General features: G+C 41.9%; 1 protein-coding gene across 1 annotated transcript; it reads right to left on the reverse strand.

Moving 5' to 3' along the window:
• Positions 1-555: 555 nt before the first annotated feature.
• On the reverse strand, positions 556-13465 carry rgl3b (ral guanine nucleotide dissociation stimulator-like 3b). The gene is made up of 17 exons (XM_085270325.1): positions 13023-13465; positions 10794-11083; positions 10484-10528; positions 10179-10378; positions 9901-10058; positions 9573-9815; positions 9332-9435; positions 8907-8991; positions 7349-7417; positions 6704-6790; positions 6183-6215; positions 5748-5869; positions 4800-4889; positions 4393-4522; positions 3529-3831; positions 2312-2426; positions 556-2205 (listed from the first exon to the last, which is right to left on the reverse strand). The coding sequence occupies exons 1-17, from the start codon at positions 13044-13046 to the stop codon at positions 2066-2068; spliced, it is 2238 nt and encodes a 745-aa protein (XP_085126451.1). The 5' UTR covers positions 13047-13465; the 3' UTR covers positions 556-2065.
• Positions 13466-17197: the final 3732 nt, after the last annotated feature.

Below are 17197 nucleotides of genomic sequence, written 5' to 3' on the forward strand. Positions count from 1 at the left end.
TCTGTCAACACCACAGCTTACCATAGTTGCTGACCATGTCCATCCCTTTATGGCTGCAGTGCACCCATTTTCTGACAGCTGCTTCCAGCAGGATAACACACAGTGTCACAAAAGCTCAGATCATCTCAAACTGGTTTCTTCAACATGACAGTGAGTTGACTGTACTCAAATGGACTCCACGGTCAGCAGATCTCAATCCATTACAGCACCTTTGGGATGTTGGGGAGTTAATAATCTCTTGCTGTCTTCCACAGCATGTCTTTTGTCTCGTCTCCCTCTCCCTGAGCCTGGCTCTCCCAGAGGTTTCTTCCTGTTGAAAGGGAGTTTTTCCTTCCCATTGTTGCTAAAGTGCTCACTCATATGGGGTTGTCTGATTGTTGGGTTTTATCTAGATTATTTTAGGAGGTTTTACCTTACAATATTAACCACTTTTGACCACTAAGGTGACTTTTGTTGTGATTTGGTGCTATGTAACTACAATTGAATGTGGTGGAACAGGAGATTTGCATCCTCTGGCTACACCACATTTGGTAGAAGAAGACACTGAGAAAAATATAACTGACAAAAATGTTTAATATGAAGCTTGAGATACAGCTCTGTATTGCATATTGAATTCTGGTTTTAAAAAGCAGAGTCCCTTGTTTTTTTAACTGTAGCTCTTAGCCATTAAAAGAAAAAAAAAAAAGGGGGGGGGGGGGAGGTTAAAGTTGAAAAGAAAAACTCTGTAGTTTTCAGAATATAATGTAGAGGATCAAGAGAACAGATCAGTGAGATGACAGAAGTTCTTAAACTTGACACATACCATGCGTGTCAACTCATAGTGCAACTAATCTTTGCAAATACTCTCTGGATCCATAACTATATGGTCGTCATGCACTATCACAAGTTTTGCAGCAACTGACATAATTGAAATGATTAGATATACGGTACATGAACTCCTCATTAGGCTTGAGGGAGGAGGGGGGAGGAAAAAAAAAAAAAAAAAAAAAAAAAAAAAAAAAAAACACAACAGGCCATTTATGCACCGGGCAAATGCAGTCTTCAAACGAAAGAAACAATTTGTTCAAGTATTTAAAAAAAAACAAACAAAAAACAGAAACAATTACAGTTAAAATATTCTCCGTATTCATCAAAAATGAGGAAATTAAATTATGTACAAGCATTTTCTTTCGAAATGCAAAGTATTTTGGGCTGAGACGACCCAACAGTCAAAAATATGTTACATGAAAGTGCAGTCAGAGTGAATCACAAAGGAGACACTGTAACAATAAATAGATCAAAAAAAAGAAGTTTAGCAAGCCAACTTCACTTAGCCAAAGCGCTAACACTGAAAGCTAATCAATTCATAGAATCACAGTTAACCCCCCCAGCACTCAGCAGCAGTTTCCACATGTACATCCCCTCCAGTCCATCAAAAATATCTGCTGCCTCTGTTACCCAATCTTAAGAATGTAATCCTTCCAGTCGGAGCTGCCACTTGCACACAGCGAGTATCACAGCAACACCGGAGGAGCAATTTCTGAAATTCCCAGGGTACGCACTGATCCCTGATGATAACGGCCCCGCCCACTTCTCACACGGCACTGGCGTGCCAACACTTCAGTGCACTGAGCCATGTCAGAGCTGACAGCCTGCTGCGGGGCCCCAGGACTTCACCGCCTTTACGCAGCAACTGACCTCGATTCCCTTTTTAAGGCGCCAGTTATTAACAGCACCCAGTTGTGCAGGGGAATAGCCAGTCAATGCTCAGTGTTCACATATAGATAGGCCACTGAAGCCAGCACGTGTTGCTCAAGAGAGGAAGGCATTATTCTGTGCATCTTTGGGTCAAGGCATTTATTGGAAGTGACATTTTTGGAGGCAAAGAAATGGGTCTTTCTCTCCCCTTCTCACACGTCCTATGTGGGGAGTCTTCTAGTCCTATTTTAAGCCCTTTCAGCAGCCAAAGAGGACTGAAACAGAGCACGCATCTTCCTCAAGAAGCCTCTAAAAATAAAGGCCATTATGCAGAAGCACAGCAGAGCTCAGTTCATTTTGCAGTCAGAGAATTTGCACGTTAAAGTTTCTACTTTGTGAATCGTCCGAGACTAGCGGTTGCTCTCAGTGGTTTCTTCTGGCTTTTGTGCTTGTGGCGCAGAACAAAGTCAAAGTTGGCTGTTGTAGACATAGCATAGAAGACGTTTGCCTTGTCTGGTATGAGAAACTCTGGAAAGATGAAGAGAAACAACAACAACAAAATCACTGTCAGAAGAGCATTTTCCTTCCTGTCACCAGTTAAGCAATTTTTTTTATAAAGGAGTTCTCTTCTGACCTTTGCTCTGAGAGATGACCTGTGTCAGGGTGAAGTCCTGCCAGGTCATGTGCTCAAGGTGATGTTTCTCCAATGCCCTCTGGATCACCTGTGCAGTTTTGTCCTGGCTGGTCAGCTATGAAAAACAAAGAATAACGAGTGCTGTTACACATAAACACACACACAATAGTGAAGACGGAAGTTCATGGGCCACTGCGTTTAAGGAGCATTACCTCTTTGGCTCATATTACACATTCAAAGAGCACTGCAATAGCAATAGAAGCATTCTGAGCCTTAAGGTGTAGCCCTGTCCCACTCACAACTGTGACCTTCACAGAAAAGCTTATTTTCAGCAGTTGGAACAAAGTTTCTCCGCCCTCAAATCTGAATTTACCGTTACCATAAAAGTCTGACTTTGTGACAAATGATGAGAAGGATCAGTTCTCCTGATCACATCCACTGAGAATGAACTACTCGCTGTAGCACTTGTTTTAAGGATATAACTGAAGCTGGTTTCACTTCTAAAGGTTACCTCTACTTTTGCAGATATGAACGATATAAGGCAAATTATTTGAATCATAGGTATTCACACTCCACCCCAAGATAGAAAAGCAGTAACAGGTGAAGTAAACGCAAAAGGCCAATCATATGTTCTGATAGTCGTTATGGTCAAACTGAATGAAGATTTGAATAAAGGGGCAGATTTGCTAAGTGGGGCAAATTATTGTGCTGCTGCAGTTCAAAGTTGTATAATTTGTATACAAAGACCCAGCCAGCTCACTTCATTCTACCAAGGGAGGGTAAAATATCAGCAGACCCAATGAGGGAAAGCGACACAGGCCTACTAACTAAAATAATACAGTGTAAGTTCAGGTTTTATGCATGCGTTGCCTTGCACTGAAAACAGAAAGGCGATTCAAGTTGATGAGGAGGCTGAAGGAGTGTTTTTGTTATAAAGGGATAACTTCTGATAGAAATCGTTGGGTGCTACGCATGAGATCCTGAGAAGTGAGACTCAGGTGGAGTCCAGGATTTATTCAGAGGACAGCTGCATGGTTACAAAATATTCCACCAGTATGTCCTGTACGATGTGTAGAACAGTAAATATCATTTACTTTTTGTTTACAGATGACTAAGTGTAATTAGAGATCTTTAAAAAAAACAAGCAAGAAAATAAACAAACTGTCAAATTCTCCAGTTACTGAACATCATACATCACAACGCGAGGATGAACTCACCAGGATACTTTTGTACATGTTGCCATTGTTGTGGCCCAGATCCACGCTCACCCTGATGATGCAAGAGTCATCCACCTGACGGTTGTACACGGGCAGTGAGGTCATAGACACCGAGCGCTTGTGGTGGGCTGCTTGAGGCTTCGGCCGTGCCCCCCCACAGGGCGAGGCTGCAGAGCTGGGGTCTGCTTGGCAGTCAGGGGAGTCTGCAGACGAAGCAGCTGAGATGCTGGGAGAGGACGAGGAAGAGGAGGACGAGGACAAAGAGAAGGACTGGGATACGTTGTTGTAAGAGCTGTGAAAGGACTGCAGAGGACAGAAGATGGGGGACAGAAATGAGAGAAAGAAGACTGCTGAGTATTATTGTGTCAGAGTATTTGAAGCCTTTCACAAGTGTCTGGTCTGCAGGGGAAAGCTAGGCTATTGAACCATGGTGAAGCAGAGGACTGTAGCCCATTAAACACTACTCCAGCTCAGCTAAGCACCTCCTCGATACAAACTCCACTTGTGGAGAGTTCACGCTAGTTTCGATTGCCCTTTTGTGAAGTAGAGATTATGTAACTTTTTCAGTTTTTAAAAAGACATTCAGTGCATTTTACTTCTGAAAGCTAATCAATTCATAGAATCACTTTATAACAAAAACACTTCCCATGTTTCAGAGGTTTGTCTGACTGCTTTAAAAAGGGTAATTGTTTGTACAGTGTAAACAGTGACTTATTCTAAAACCGAGAGACCCAGTCTGAAGGCACAGCGTGACAAAGCTTTCAACAAAGGCTCCACTGTTAATGCAGCCAATGACAAAGGATGGACACAAAACATTCGGGGAAATTACTACAATGATGCACGCAGCTAAACACGGCCGTTTACCTGCAGCTTGATGGAACAGTTTGGGTTTGGGGAGGACAGATCTTCCATCTCAGACCCACTGGATCCAGAAGATGAAAGACTGATCTGGTCAGCAGGCGGTTTCTTAGTGCCGTCACTCGCCATCTTGAGACTGAAGACAGAATGAGCTTTCATTAGAAATGCCACACCCGCACCATTCAGTTACTTGAACAATGTAGTTTAATACCAGAGTATACACATCACACGATTCACTTCCATTTTACTGCATACCACAAGTTGTAATCTAAACATCTCATTGTTCTTATAGTGAGGTAAAACATGTAATGTGAACCAACAGTGGCTTTACTCTAAGTTTTGCGTGCAGCTCTTTGTGCTTAGTATAATGTGCATGTTTGAATATGCAAACTGGACTATAGCATGAGACTCACAAGGAGAGTTTCATCGAGAGTGTGCGCTGGCTCCATGGAGGTGGCGAACACAAGTCCACAGGAGGCTCCAGGTGTCTCGACAGCTCGTAGCTGTAATAAGAAGATGTTACTGAGCACCAGGGTACCTGACATCTTACTGACATATCACTTCATTCCAAACTCAAAAAATTAAACTCAGAAAAAGAACTCGAAAAAAAGCACAGGCAGACTTTCAGACTTTCTGAAAGGTGCTAGCGAACATTCCCCCATTCTCAATTCTCAGTTTGCACATCCTCTCCTCCGCATGTTAGTCAGCGCCAGAGTTTGGTGCACAGAAGGTGAGGAAGATACAAGAGGGGGGAGTCGAGGCATTTTACAAAGTCAGACATCTTTGACTGAAGCAATCTCAGGTAAATAGGACATTTGACACAGCTGCATCATGTCTAGGGTGAGTTACCAATTTACAACATGACACAATGAGACAAAGCCATCATGCATATTTTAAATGTCAGACACACATAAGTAATGAAGGGCAGCAGGTTTGGCAACACTGATTATTTATATAATCAGTGTTGCCAAATACATATATATATTATATTTTTTTTATATATAAAAAGAGTGGAGAGTACTCTTAGAGTGTGGCTAGAAACACCCCTGCCATTTCACATCAGCTACAAGAATAAGCGTGTTTATTTAAAAAATAAAAAAAACCTCCTATAACACCTCGGGTTCATTCCAATAATCCAATCCAACAATTAGCTTATGAATACAAAAGGATTTGTTCTTCTACCACCAAAAAGTCAGTGGAAACATTATCAAATGATCCTTTGAGTGGAGTAATATCAAAGGAAAGCAGCTTTATTCATCCAAATGGAGATTTAACAATCACATGACAGTATTATGTATATTATGTCTTCTCTGATGGCCTTCCTTTCATGTCCATGTTAAAATCAGGGTGTTTCAGCTCACCTCTCCTGATCAGTGAGCAGCTTGTGTCTCTGCAGCCAGGCAGCAATGCGGGGCTGGTGTCCGAGACTGTATTGGGAACAGGAAGCCTGCAGCAGACGGATCTGTGACAGAACATCAAATTCCTGTAGGCAAGGAGAGGCATGTTGATGAATAAACAGATAAACCAGGCTGACAGTTGCTTCCGCATAGTGACACAACAACGAGATTCTTTATGGTTACACAGCTTTTGTGTTTTAATCACAGTCTGTGCAAATCTTAAAGAAAAAAAAAAAAGCTTTCAGCCCGACACTAAGGTGTAGGAATGTAAATGTTCAAACTCAGTTAACAAAGAGCTGACGGTCTTATATGCACAACTATGCCTTCCCCCTCTCCCCCCTCCTAGCAGTCAAAAACAAAGCCAAACAAAAACAAGGAGTGACAATAAAAAACACTTACTCTCCTCCTCTTCTCAAAGTTTATAAGTCCACCCTGTAAAAACAGTACACTGTTAGTATTTCATTTATTATATTGTAATTGCGAAGTGACACAAATTGAAGTGACAGCACTAAATTAAATGATACACCCTTATGTTTTTCCAGTTTAGTTATCAGGGGTGATTTATGCACTGAAAACGGAGTTCTCCATGATAAAAGTAGTTTCCCAGGCCAAGATGATAACACCAAAACACAGTAACTGGGAAACCGAAATGGCTGAATGAGCCAAAAAGTCTCTCAGTTACTACTAGAACCAAGTTTATTTATCTGTATATAAATGGGCAAAATGGAGTTTTCCTGAGGCTGAAGTTTATATGTTTATAATCTCCCATGAAGAGCATCTGATGGCAGCGCATACATCATTTAATCAGGTTTCAAAGTATATAGTGTTGCATACATACTGAGTGTATCCAACACATTGTGAACACTTTGAACCCTTAAGTCTATGAAATAATATCCAGAGGACGTGTTAGACAAAAGTACCTCCACAGTGTCTGGCAGAGCAGTGTCCAGCATGGTGAGGACGGTCAGATACGTGCCGAGGTATGGAACCGCTCCACTTGATGTACTCTGCAGGCAGACGACACGTAAGCACACAGCTAATAGGGAAACAGTTATATTTTCTTGTGCCAATATAGCTGGTCTTTTATTGCTTTATTGTGGCTAATGGGTTAAAATTTACAACAGTCAGACAAGACAGGACCTGTTAGCAGCACTGTGAGGTCTTATTACAACCCAGGAGAATGTGCATATGACTCATACAAGACCCCAGCCAGGTCTATTATTACTGTCCTATAATCCTGGTGATCTGAGGCCATTTGAAACTTGCTCAGCACTGAGTGGAGCTAAACATAGTTTGGGGCTTGTGCCATGATAGATAGATACTCCACCCACACTCAGGGAAATCAGCTCTCTTGTGCCTTGCTGAAATGTAGGACAGGGATTTTTTGCATGAATCCCTTTTCAAAAGCTGAAAACAAATTCTGCATCACATGAAAAGAGAGTCCTAGGATGACGTTGTAGTATCAGCTTACGTCAAATTCAGCCATAAATGACACTGGTTGCATCGCATGTTGTCAGAACCCTGTCACCCCCCCCACCCCCACCCCACCCTGAAGAATGGCTTACCATCTGTCTGGAGAGTGGACACCGTTTCAATATCCTTGGAGAAACGTTATCAGGCGTGGGACCTCCATCCTGTCACAGAGTCAGACAAAGCTATATTCAGTTCAGTGTTATTTGGATCATTTCCCCTCCCGTCTGTGTGCTCTTAGTGTTCAGTATATGTATGTAAAGCAGCATGTAAAAGATGCCGGCCCGTGTGCCAGCTTATGAAACAGTACAGCCTCTACTTGTTTCTTTGGTGCAATATTAGACTTTATTACACATTAACTCAGATATCCTGTTTAACAGTTAGCTTTCAAAGGAAGAGAGGCTTGCAAGCTTCACGACTCTCAAAACAGACTCAAGCTCCCTATAAGAGGGAGTGACTGTTTTTACATCAATAAAAAACACTGGCTGAATAAAACACTGAAAAGTGGAGGGGGAGGTCATTTTTCACTGAATAAAGCATGTTATTGTGAAGCTGCGGTTGCTATGTACAGAAAGTTTTGGTGATCTAATCCATTTCTCTATTGAACACTTCTACAGTAGCCAGACACAAGATACGGCTGACACAGTTGCCGCAAGGAGACAAAACTTAAAAGAAGAGAAATTGAAAACATTGTGTTCATCGAAACACCGGTAAACATTTCTGTACATATGAACTCAAAAATTAAACTCTCTTAAGAGTGAAAAAACAAAAAAACAAAAACAAACATGAAACAGGAAAACAATCACCTCCAAACTAATATTCTCCAAACTTTAAGCATGTGAAACAATCTTTGTAGCTTTTAAAACTTCAGATTCTGTTGTAATTTTAGCATTAATGTAAATTTACAATGTAAACAATTCAAGAGAAAACTAATCTCAGTGATTTCAATTAACCTCAAATCATCTCAATTGACTGCTGAGAGAAAATTATGCACAGCTGCTCGGGCTGACTTCTCTGCACTGGTAAACATTAACCTTAGATCTGCACAGAGTTCAAGAATCAACCCTATGCATTCACTGTGGAAATTTATAGGTGAAGAATTTAAATGTTTAGACTTTACAACATTAAAAACAATGATAATGAACCAGGAAACAGAAATTCCAATCAAATGTTTACCACTATCTCTGCATAGCTCTGAGCACCTGCGGGTTTATTTTGCCTGTTCATTACCACGTTTCCCAGTAATGCCTTGTGAGTATCAAGGTTTCAGAATAGTATCAGAATCAAACCTTGCTCTAAGGAAATTTACACACCTGGTGTCAAATGATGCACCACTCAAACATGTAAACTTCTCATCAAGCAGCAGGTAAAATTTATGTTCTACTTCCTTCCCTGTCCCCTCTCTCCAAACTGCTCAGAGCAGATGGCTGCTCCTCCCAGAGCCTGGTTCTACCAGAGGCCTTTTCCTGTGAAAAGGGAGTTCTTCCTGCCCGCTGACGCCAGGTGTTGGTTATAAGGGATCATTGGTATTCCCCCCTCAATGTATTGTATTATAGGTCATTTACCCTGAAGTAAGCTTTCAACATGGCACAAGTCTAAATGGACGAGTACAAGTGCAAACACTAAAGCATATGTAAGAAGTTTCAGTCTCACCTCCATCAGGAACTCTCTGTTGGTCAGAACACAATTCTCATCAGGGAAGGTCGCACAGAGGTTATCAAACGCAGCCACGTTATCTCTGCAAAGACAATGATAAAGAGCCACAGCCATCAGATATTTTAATTATTAACAATTATACTGGATGGCAGGAGTTAAAACTTGACATATTACTGCCTGTTTACACCATTAAAGGAAAACCACAAAAAGTTGTGTCTCACTCATCTTTGAACTTAGAATTTGCTTACTGCAGCGTTTCATGACCGACCTATAATATGGGTCACAGCCCAGCATTTGCTGACCTGCTCCATAAATTGACCTTAATGAGGGTTCAAACCGCTCGTTAAATGATGATTATGTAGCAAACTACACAAACAGCAAAAGCAAAAGTGGCCTTTGAACCTGCAGTTATCCAACCATACCTGCTGACAGCCGCCCAGGTCTTCCTCAGCCTGTAAACGGCATTGGACTGCAGTGCCGACAGGATCGCCTTGAGAGAAGAGAAGTTCTTCAAGCGACGACACTCCTGTAGAATAAACTTGTACTCAGTGGATGCACATCATTTAAAAATAACCCATTAGTACTTCTTGTGTTGTGACTTAGAACCAATATTAGCATCCAGACGCCTAAAAGATGCAACACAACCACAGCATTTCAACTGACCTGCGCTACTTTGATCCACTTCTCTATGATGCAAGCCCTTTGCGCTGGCGAGGTGGGAGCTAGAGGGGAGGAAGTGGGACTGCCATCTGTAGGCTGGCAGAGCAGCGACCCCATGACCTGGTTGGTGACTGCATTGAACTGTGCAATGGTTGCTCGGATGGTGGGCGACATGTTTTCCTTCTTGTCTCGCTGGGACCATACACAGCCCAGACACTGGTATGGGACCACTTTGGCAAAGAGAGCCTGGAACATCAAGAAAACCAAATCAGGCTCTGATCATTATAATACAACATGGGGGGAAATGGTGTAAAGTTCTCCTCTAACATACAGAGTCCACTTGAGTGAGCTGTTCAGCAATGGCTGCAGCAGAAAAATCCATGATGCCACCTTGATCCTGAGAGTTTTCACTGCCTGAATCTTCATCACCAGACCCCAGATCATCTTGCTCAAGATCTGCAGAAGCAGAACTGCCACTTGATGCCACTTCTGAAAGAGCCAGCATCAGCAATAATCATAAAAGTGCAATCAGGCCTCGAAGTAAAGTTATGAAACAACTTGTTGTGCGTGGCCATAATTGCTGGGTCATGCTACGCAGCGAAGGATCACCTTCTTTCTGGAATGTCCTGAGCAGCTCCTCAGCTTGCCCGGCGAGTGAGCAAAAGTTGGGCTGGCTGCGCATGCTGTCATGCACCGCAGAGCTGATCCTCAGGTGATCCAAGAGCAACCGAAGCGCCGGGTGTAGGGGAGGGTCCCTGACGTCCTCGCTGTACTCATCCAACCACGTCTGGACAAAGGCCAACAGAGGGCTGGAGAAGGCAGGAGAAACGCCGTTACATTTTTAAATGACACATTAAGCCAAGGAGACACAGCAGAAACATAATAGAGACACGCTTCATATACACTTTACCTACCTCCGGTAACATTTGCCATTATCCAGATCTGACAAAACACTGTCTCTGGATATAAAAAACAAACAAAAATTCATTTGTTATTGTTTTGTTTGCATATTATAAATACTTAAACCTGCTGCTAACCACAGTCTAAAACCTTTCTGTGCATAATAGCTGTTGTTGTAAGCCTCTGGATAATGAGCACCTGCAAGCTACTGATTATTACATCAAAGCTGGCTGAAGGCCACTGCTTCATCAGGTGGAAACAACAGAAGAAAAGATACTCAAGCAACACAACAGCCAACTTTGCATGTACAACAAGCATCGGTACCTCTGAAAGAGTAGCTCTATGAGCTTCGTGGGGCTGGTGAAGGTTCTGTACGTGGAGAGGAAGATCCTGCTGTAGTCCTGTTCCTGGCAGCCAAAGTCGAGGAGGTGATTTACAAGCAGGTCCAGGGTGGCGGCCTTCAGTCGTCGTACCTTGCAGGTTCGGTACTGCACGAAACCAGAGCATGGGCTCCCCTCAGTAGCGTTTGCGGAGGACGGGACGGGCTCTCGACGCAGGGTGACCCCGTAAACGGCGCCGTCTTCCGTCTCTTCGCCCCACTCCTGCACTGGGTTCTGGGAACAAAGGCAGCGATCATCAGAGCTGAAAACATGCACAGACACACACACTGTATATACCGAAGAATGTTTCAGGTCACAACATTAGTGTCAGAGGTTGACACACAAAAAGGTAAAAATAGCAAGCCCTCACACCCAAACACACAGATGATCCTGCAGAAAAACGAGCACTACAAAAAGCCACACTGATCCCACATGAACCACAGCAACTACATAATATTTGTTTATAGTCATAACCAAGTCTACTATCGGTGCGCAAACAAGCTGTGCCAGCTTGAGAAAATACTTAGTACTCATTTTCACAACGCAGAAAGCTAGAATTTCCTAGAATTTTGTAGGTACACACAAATGTTTTTGGACAAATAGACCTTTTAGATCATAAGTTATCACATCAAATATTACATCAAAGCAAAATTCTCACTGAGCACAAAGTTGCCATCACAGTGAGCAATCAAGAAAATAATAAAATGGTGCACTGGAGGACTATAGTTGGTTAGTGCCAAGAGCAGGTGTCATGTTTTTAGTGAAACATACTGGTTTATCATTACATAAAGTTCAAACAAGACACCTGAAACTCAGTGCACTTAAGAAAGGGAAATGGAGGTTTAAAAAAAAAAATTTAAAAAAAAAAAACTTGAATAGTCAGCACTTTTTTAAATATTATCATTGCAGCAGAGAGTAGCTGCATCATAATCTGCAAAGGTTGTTTGAAGGGAACCGAAAACATCTTTTTTTCTTTTCTTTTTTTTAAAAAACACTCAAGACTGAAAATCAGCTGCAATATGAGGACAACTGTCAAATGTCACCAGTAACAACACTGAACGGTTTCTCATCCATTTCTATGTCTACTTAATCTTGTCATCTCGTAAGTAAATAATGCTTCAGCTGAGGCTGAGATATCCTGAATTTAGGACATATAAGCTCAAATAAATAAATAAAAAGTTTCTTGATGTTGAAACCAAAGACATGTTGCTTTCACATTCTGAGAAAACTTTACACATTAACTCTTTACTGCACCTCTAGATGCTCATAGCCAGTGCCAAGCAATCTGGGTCACACGAAATTTGTTACTACTGTACACAGCTGAACAAGACTGAAAGCTCAGTACTGAAAACAGCGTCCCATAAGCTCAGTCCATATATGATATATGAGGTGGGCTTTGCACAGACACAAAGCTGATAAAAGTAACAGACTGTTAAAAGGCTCCGGACATCTCATTTAAACTGGTGGGAGGTCTTGCATGCTTTTTAGTCAATCATTTTTAAAAAGTCATTTTGCAGTGGCAAACGTTCAGCCTCCATGTCTGCTAACCAGTAACACTCCAGCCCCATTGTCCTTCATACTAACTGGAATCAGAGCAGCACAAATGGAAAACTGTTTTCCACTCACAGTGTCCCCAGTGTGCTGGCGGTACTAAGCACTGCCAAATCCATCTCACAGTGAGAAAGCATAGATATTTATTATCTGACTCTGAGTGCAGCCGATCACTGAGGTTAACAAGCTGCTTTGGGGTTCAATGATGGAGCTCATCCAGAGGACCCAACGAGACATAACCAGGGAAGCAAACATGTTGTCACACTTGAAATTCTGTAGGCCTAACGATACGTTTGAGTCACAGAAGCATGTGTAGGCATGAAAATGACGACTGCTATTCAAGTTGCACTTTTTTCCCCAAGCAAGCACTGCAGCTGGCACCGTGACAGCGTTCAAATAGTACAAAATCAGCTTTTACCACCATAGCCCCTTTACTTGACAGGAGTGGGATTATTATGATAGATGGGAACACCTTTAAAACACATTCTGGAGGTCTTTAAACGTTTTAAAAAGCAATGCTATTCAAATGTAACGCCTGGGAGGAGGAAGCAGAGTTCGTGCAGCTTCACAGACGAGCCTGTGACAGCCCACAGCCACCTCCAGCACATGTCTGATGACTTACCATTGTTATCTCCCATTTTCCCATTTCGCCTGGTCGCTCAAGGAGCGCTGAGTTTCATCTCAACAGGTCCTGAACCTAAAATGAACTTCCAGCCTTCCCGAAGAGTAGGGTCAGGGCTTCATCTTCGTGTGATAACTTATTCCTATGCTTTGTGTGTGTGTGTGTGTGTGTGTGTGTGTGTGTGTGTGTGTGTGTGTGTGTTTTTTTCCTCCAATAATTTCGTCTCGAACTACATTCGCACGCCTTTTACAATTAGCGGTAAATCCCGACTTTCAGCGGACCGTCTTCGTTACATTTGATGCCGATATACAAACGCGTAGGGTGGTTTCCATATATTTAAACCAACGCGGACGGCATCTTGACCCGCAGTAGTCCTCTAACACCCTCTGCGGACTCTCCTCGTCGACAGTCTCCCTGACTAACCGAACCTCCTCGGCTTTATAAACAGGAGGCGACTCCTGGAGCCGAGTGAGTGCTGAGGTGTGTCTGTGAGCGGAGGGGGCGCATTGGACTCCGCCTTACTTTTCCCCTTTAAGGACAGGTGCCTGCTTGCATGTGTTTGTTAAGAGTTAAATAAAACATAGATACAGTGTTTATGGCTATAAACACATTTTTGTTTATTTGGGGTTAAGAAAAACACACTAATTCTGTGGGACTATTTTTTGCAAAACGCAAGTTGACGAGAAGCTGTAGCTAACTAGCTATACCAGCTTGCCACAGTTATCCGTTTTAGAGAGCACGGACTGCTAAAGTGAGTCTATCTGGTTTTTACATGTAAATAAATAAATATAGCCAAAATGGTTTCAGGACGTTTTCCACACATACTGCAACCAGTAACATGTACAATTCAACTGCAAAGCAAACTAAAATCTTTTATGGATCGAAATAAGTCAAAGTCAAAGTCAACTTTATTTGTCAATTCTGCCACATGTACAGGACATACAGAGAATAGAAATTTCGTTACTCTCAAACCCTAGATGAAATAGCAAATGAACATTTAAATATAAGAGAGTGATTAAAAAATGCAAATGAAATAATTAAAAAGTAAAAATTTAAATAAATACATACAAGTGCACACCTGCCATCAGTTCAAGTGACTTTTAATGAAACTGTGTCAAGTTCAACTGCTCTTGAAGGCCTTCCTTGGCTTGCTGGTTCCTACGGCCAAGCAAGAGCCTAAAAAACATTTCAGGGATCTCATTGCTGAAATGGAAAGGGTTGCAAAATAATTTCCAAGGCATTATCTATACTGTGGAATACAGTAAGCACAGTAATCAACAAGGGGGGAAATATAACTGGATGTCCCTCCAAAATTGATGAAAAGACTGGTCAGGAGCTGCAGGAATTCCAGGTGTGGACTGGTCATGTACTACATGTAATAACAATGTATGTAGTCTTCGTGTGAGCAATGTGGTAACGAGGAAAGACAAAGCAAAAGAAATGCATTTAAAACCTTTGGGGAAACAAACATCTAGTCTCAAAAGAGCATGTGGGTAAATCTTTCTTATGAGACCAGTGTTGAATTTTTTGTCCATAATTCCAAAAGATATGTTTGCCACAAAAACAGGACTGTGCATCACCAAAAATACCCACATGGAAGCGCGGTGGTGCTTATCATCAGCTCGAATTGGAGCATTAGTCAAAGTTGGGAGGAATTGTCACAAAACATTCAGGTATCTGCTAGAACACTGCAGAGGAATAATACATTTGAGCAAAGCAAAACCCCAAACTTACATCCAAACTAACAAAAGAATTAACTTTTCAGAGGATTAAAGACTTGTAGTGACCCAATTGTAATAGTTTCAAATGACACATTATAGTGTATATGCACTAGAAGCCTGTTTAAAATGCTACAGTATTAATCACCCAAAAAGAAAATGTGCATTCTGGGTAATGAGTGTTTAAACTGATGCTTTTATTGCTAATACCTAGGCTGGATTATCACAGGCATTGTGCACACTGGATCATGTCACTTGGCAGTACACCCAAGCAGCAAATTTTAGGTTTTGGTGCTTTTATAACCAAAAACATGGGTATATATTTTTATTTCTTCATAATAGAATTATTATTTTGTAGAATACCAAAGCTCAAGTTATGAAAGGGGGAAAAGTTGCTCTCCGTAATGATTCAGAGCTATTATGTGTGTATAGGTCTTGTTATTGAGGAAAGAAGAAAAGTTGGATAGGTCCCATCAAACATTTGTGCCCAGAGTCTCCAACTTGATCATGTAAGCATGGATATTTTTATAGTGGGGTGTTACTAAGCACGATCATATTCAGAAGCTGTCCCCTACATCATCTGCCTGAAAGTCTTCCTCAGTAATCTCCAGTAACTACACATCTCTGTAAGTTCACCATTAGACCATGACGGGCGTTCAAGCTAATTGTGAGATTCCAAAACAGGCCATTCAGGAACAGAGTCCATAGCCTCTCCTTTAGCAGGTGAATGTAAACACAGTCTTCTAATGTCAAACTCAGCACATGTCACATCATTTTCCACTGTGAACATAAAGCATATAAGCAAAGCGCTTGTTGGTTACTGACTGTTCCAAAGGGTTACACAGAAAACACAAGTATGGAAAAATGTGTGAAATTCAAAGTAGGAGAATGTTATCAGGATCACCTGATATTGTCATAAGATCAGGACATCTGCAGATTTCTGTCTGTCACTGATTCCACTGATATGTTGTTGCTAAAAAGAAAGCAAGTTATATGTAATTAAGTATGTATTTTATTGATTTTTAAGCTATATTCAACTTTATTGTTGATGATCTGTATGGAAATATATGTATGCTTAATCCCCATGTTATTTTTGTTCTCTAACCTATGAACTATGAGGAAATAAGTGCGTATGTGTGCTCGTGTTCCGTCAGTCCACTGGCTCCAGCGTTTCGTAGAGCCAACTGTTCTGTGAAAAGCTGGTGCTTCTTTTCTGTACTTGGCATTTTGCTCAGTCACGTCCTTCTTTTATTGTTCAACAAAAGCATCACGTTGTCTTTGTTTAGTCTCCTTCAGGGACTCCCTGAAACACTCAGCCACAAATGCGTGATCAAGCGTTGCCAGATGTTTTGGGTCACAACTATTCATGGGTGCTATCTCATACAAGTCGTATTGAAGTATTTTGTGGTAACAAAAGCAGTGAAACAATTGATAGGAGAGACTTCCTGATTCTACTTTGTCTCGGAGCAGATCACGTTTCCATTTTCCAGCCAGAGATTCCCTAAAGCTACGTCACTGCTTTAACACTTACGACACCCTTAGACGTCATCCACCAAATTCTAGTCACTGTTGATGATGCTGCCGTCATGTTCTGTTGGGAGGCCAGAGGCACTACTAACACGGGCCAGTTGTAACATGCTCAGTTCCTTAAAGCAGAAACTTTGTTTTGAGAAACTCTGCATGCTAATGTAAATGGCCTGTAAATGGCCTGTATTTGTATAGCGCTTTTCTAGTCCCTAAGGACCCCAAAGCGCTTTACACAACCTGTCATCCACCCATTCACACACACATTCACACACTGGTGATGGCAAGCTACAATGTAGCCACAGCCACCCTGGGGCGCACTGACAGAGGCGAGGCTGCCGGACACTGGCGCCACCGGGCCCTCTGACCACCACCAGTAGGCAACGGGTGAAGTGTCTTGCCCAAGGACACAATGACCGAGACTGTCCAAGCCGGGGCTCGAACCGGCAACCTTCCGATTACAAGGCGAACTCCCAACTCTTGAGCCACGATCGCCCCATAATGTGCAGAATTCATTCACAGAAAAGTGATTTTGACATAAGAAAGTTACTTTTTGGGATGTGAATTTAAATTTATGTCAATTGTTTCCCTGGATTATATTCATGCTAATATAGGCTTTGCTATCTAGAATACAAGACTGGACCCTGTATGACGTATAAAAGGAGCAGAATGTCACAGAATTGGAGCCCCGCTGTTTGTCTATCCTTGGCACCAATAAATAAAAATGATGTGATGCAGTCAAGCTAACCCATTCTTGGAAAATAAAATCCTTTCTCAACTGGGTCTACCCACTTCCATGCAGACTGTTGGGGTGATGTCATACATGACTTGTCCTCACTAAGTGGTGATGCACAGGTCCAAATATATCCAGTTCAAGCTCATCGCTTCACAAAACAGCCCCCTGTAGACTTCTTCAGACCTATGCATATCTTC

This window comes from Mchenga conophoros, linkage group LG4 (genome assembly GCF_057382185.1).
Source record: "Mchenga conophoros isolate Kocher_MC1m ecotype Shallow Benthic linkage group LG4, M_conophoros_male_GT1.1, whole genome shotgun sequence".
In the NCBI taxonomy this organism is placed as follows: Eukaryota; Metazoa; Chordata; class Actinopteri; order Cichliformes; family Cichlidae; genus Mchenga; species Mchenga conophoros.